At 45.0% G+C, this 3,352-nt stretch overlaps 1 protein-coding gene across 1 annotated transcript; it reads right to left on the bottom strand.

Annotated features, from left to right (window-relative positions):
* Positions 1-242: 242 nt before the first annotated feature.
* Positions 243-2,417, bottom strand: LOC116267463 (pentatricopeptide repeat-containing protein At4g21065). The gene has a single exon (XM_031649194.2). The coding sequence runs from the start codon at positions 2,348-2,350 to the stop codon at positions 464-466; it is 1,887 nt and encodes a 628-aa protein (XP_031505054.1). The 5' UTR covers positions 2,351-2,417; the 3' UTR covers positions 243-463.
* Positions 2,418-3,352: the final 935 nt, after the last annotated feature.

Below are 3,352 nucleotides of genomic sequence, written 5' to 3' on the forward strand. Positions count from 1 at the left end.
TATTGTTTCCTTTCCATTCCATTCACTTTTATCCAAACAAGCTTTTATAATCACCTCTTTCCATTCCATTCCCTTCCCTTTCTCTTCCCTTCCCTTTCCTTTCCCTCCCTTTCCCTCCATCCCTTTCCCTCCAACCAAACAGGGCCTTAGTGGAGAAAGAAACCACCATCCATGGGTTCAATTCTCAACGTTCTTTATATGCATTGCAGCACAAGAATACCGACTTAATTTTGGAAGGAAAAGAAATGCAATGGCTTTCTTTATTTCATCTCCACAGAAGGACAAAAAAAATACAGGCCTAATGTTGCGTCGTATGTAAAATCTTTCACATTAGTCATAATCAACAGACCCCTCAAAAAAGTTGTCCTTGCAGGTGCAGCAACAGACAATTTCTTTCTTTTTCCTGAGACCCTTAATATAACTATAGCTATAAACCTTGCTGCACCTGCATATCAATGATTTCTCACCAAAAATCTTTACAAGAACAAAATCCATCTCTAAAATGATGAAACCTACTCCGATCCCTCACTACTATCTCCCTGTCAAAAATCTTAGCGATGAGCTTCGTTGCAGTATGACAATCAACACACACTCTGAGGTTTTTCACAACCCTTATAGTGGACCCTGCCACTGTATTAATAAGCATGAAAGCAATGGCTATCCTCTCGCTGTGGTAGGCCAGAGCGTTTGCTTTCTCCTCCACATCTATGTCAGCTAAGACATTTGATGTCTGCGGCACGTACCCTTCCAGCTCCAGCCTCTTACCAATCTCATCCAACATCTCGTATATCTCCTTTGTCTGTGGATGTGATCTATCCCCCATGATGAACTCATGAATTGAATTGCGCAGCTCTACGATGCTATGTCCCGGCGACTTCTTCACTCCCTCCCTCAGCATTTTACTTCGGATTCTCTGCACATCAAACCAGCGACCTTCGTTTGCATAGATGTTGGAAAGCAGAACAAAGTCCCCACTGTGGCGCGGTTCGAGCTGCAAGAGCCGAGCCCTTGCAAATTCTCCCAACTCCAACTGCCCATGGATCGCACACGCACCCAGCAAGGTCCGCCAGACAATTGCATTCGGCTCCACCGGCATTTCGACAATAAAATCATGTGCCCGTCTAACTAAGCCTGCTCTTCCTAACAGATCAACCATGCAGCCATAATGCTCAATCTTAGGCACAATCTTGTACTGTTTCATTTTCTCAAAATAACCAAAACCCTCGGCCACCAATCCCGCATGGCTACAGGCACACAGCACCCCAACGAATGTGATGTCAGTAGGCGTCAAACGTTCACTCTCAAAATCATCAAACAATGAGATCGCTTCCTCGGCAAAACCATGAACAGCTAAGCTGACAATCATGGTAGTCCATGAGACTACATTCCTTTCAGGCATTTCAACGAACACTTGATATGCATCCCTTATGTTCCCACACTTTCCGTATAAATCGACGAGCGCATTACCTACGTGCAAGTTCTCCGATAGCCCTACTTTTAGTAGGTAGACATGAATCCTTCTACCAAGTGCTAGGGACCCCAGTTCGGCACAAGCAGACAGAATGCTGACCACGGTAAACCCGTCCGGCTTCATACCTTCCATCTCCATCTGGCGGAACAACGTCAGCGCCTCATTTGGTCGTCCGTTTTGGGCAAAACCATTAACCACAGAGTTCCAAGAGACCAGATTCCTTGTAGGCATTTCTCCGAACAGTTGGTAAGCGAGCTCGGCTTGTCCACAAGCAGAATACATGTGAACAAGCGTGTTTTGAACAACAACCAGCGCCTCTAAGCCGTCCTTCAAGCTCTGCCCATGGACGGCTTCTCCCCTTCTGACGTCCAACATCCTGGCACATGCCTTAAGCAGAAACGGGTAGGTGTGGGTGTCTGGTCTTACCTCAGACCCCAGCATCTGGCGGTGAATCCCGATGGCCGACTCTGGGGTTTCACCCTCTGCATGACCCCTGATCATGGTGTTCCATGTGAAGACACTGGGGTATTCAAGCTGGCTGAAAACCAGGGACGCGTAGTTCATGGGTAGGGATAGAGAGACAAGTGTGAAGATGAAATGTTTGCCAAAGTCCGGGTTGCTGGGGTGAACGCCATGTCTCAAGGCAAACGCATGGATCGGCTTCAGCCTGCCTTCGGTGGCGGTGATGCAACAGCCTTGGAGCAAGGCGATGCATTTGTTGATAATAAGCCTGGTGGGGAGCGAGCATATCAGCGTGTAGCGACTGCAGTAGCATCTTGCGGCGACGAACAAGGCGTAGGAACATGAACTCGCCAGTGATGGTGGAGCCGATGGGGATGACGAGGTCGTGAAGAGCAGCTCGCGAGAAGGAAGAAGCATGTGGATTTCCTACGACAACCATTTGGGTATCGACACTCAAAGAGCTTGATTGTCAACTCGGTATGAAGCAAAAGACGGGTGTTGAGCCCGTTACGAAGCGACGAGTAAGCTTTAAGGTGCAAAGCTTCAAGATCAAAATATTGAAATATTTGATATTAATGAAAATAATAAAAAAATATAAAAATTGAGGAAGAACAATCAAAATGGCATGAAAAGCCAACAGTCGGAGAAACTTTGCTGCTCAGCTTGGCAGCTGATATTTGTTATTGAGCTGGCCCTAAGCCTTCAACAAATTCAAGATAAAGAGCTTGACACTTGAAATCTGATTGGATCATGAAAAAAGAAATTTTATTTTTCAATAAAGCGATATTCTATGCATTCTTCATGAATCATCAATAGTTGCATATTAAGTAAAGCAACCAATTAAGATCATGGTTTACATTATTAGTGTCAATGCAAAAGTGTAATGAACATGTGTCACTTTCGTATCCAAATGCTTTGCTTTATTAGAAGATATGCAATAAATGCATATGCATCAGTGTAAAAGGTGTGCAAAAACTTGCATATTCTTCATCGTGGCAAAATCTCGAAAAATCTGAAAAAGGAGGTCTAAACGCAAGTATAAACATCTTTCACATTTGAAATGCGTGGAAGTCTGAGTTCTTTGCCTTTCGTTGGGATCCTTTGGAAGAAGTATGTCATTCAATGGAGAGCATCATCTAGCGTAGCTGGGGCATAGAGGCCAGAATACAAGCTGCCTGTAATTAGTTTCGCCCCTTTGTAAAGCTGCTTAGTGTCCAAGATTCTTCAGCAAGAAGACTACATTTTGTTTTACAGGACGGTGTACCTACCGGGGATCATCTTTAAATGCGGAACTCATCTAGCAAATGAGCGTGAACTCCGTTTAAAAGTAAGGGTGAACAACGAGCCCAGTAACTCGAACTCGGCTCGTTAAAGCTCGGCTCGAACTCGAGTTCGAGCCAGCTTTTTTACTCGATGAGT

The sequence above is a fragment of the Nymphaea colorata genome, chromosome 14 (genome assembly GCF_008831285.2).
Source record: "Nymphaea colorata isolate Beijing-Zhang1983 chromosome 14, ASM883128v2, whole genome shotgun sequence".
NCBI classification, from domain to species: Eukaryota; Viridiplantae; Streptophyta; class Magnoliopsida; order Nymphaeales; family Nymphaeaceae; genus Nymphaea; species Nymphaea colorata.

Excerpts from the sequence above, each read along its gene's own strand:
- LOC116267463 (XM_031649194.2), bottom strand. The coding sequence starts at position 2,350 with ATGCTTCTTCCTTCTCGCGAGCTGCTCTTCACGACCTCGTCATCCCCA.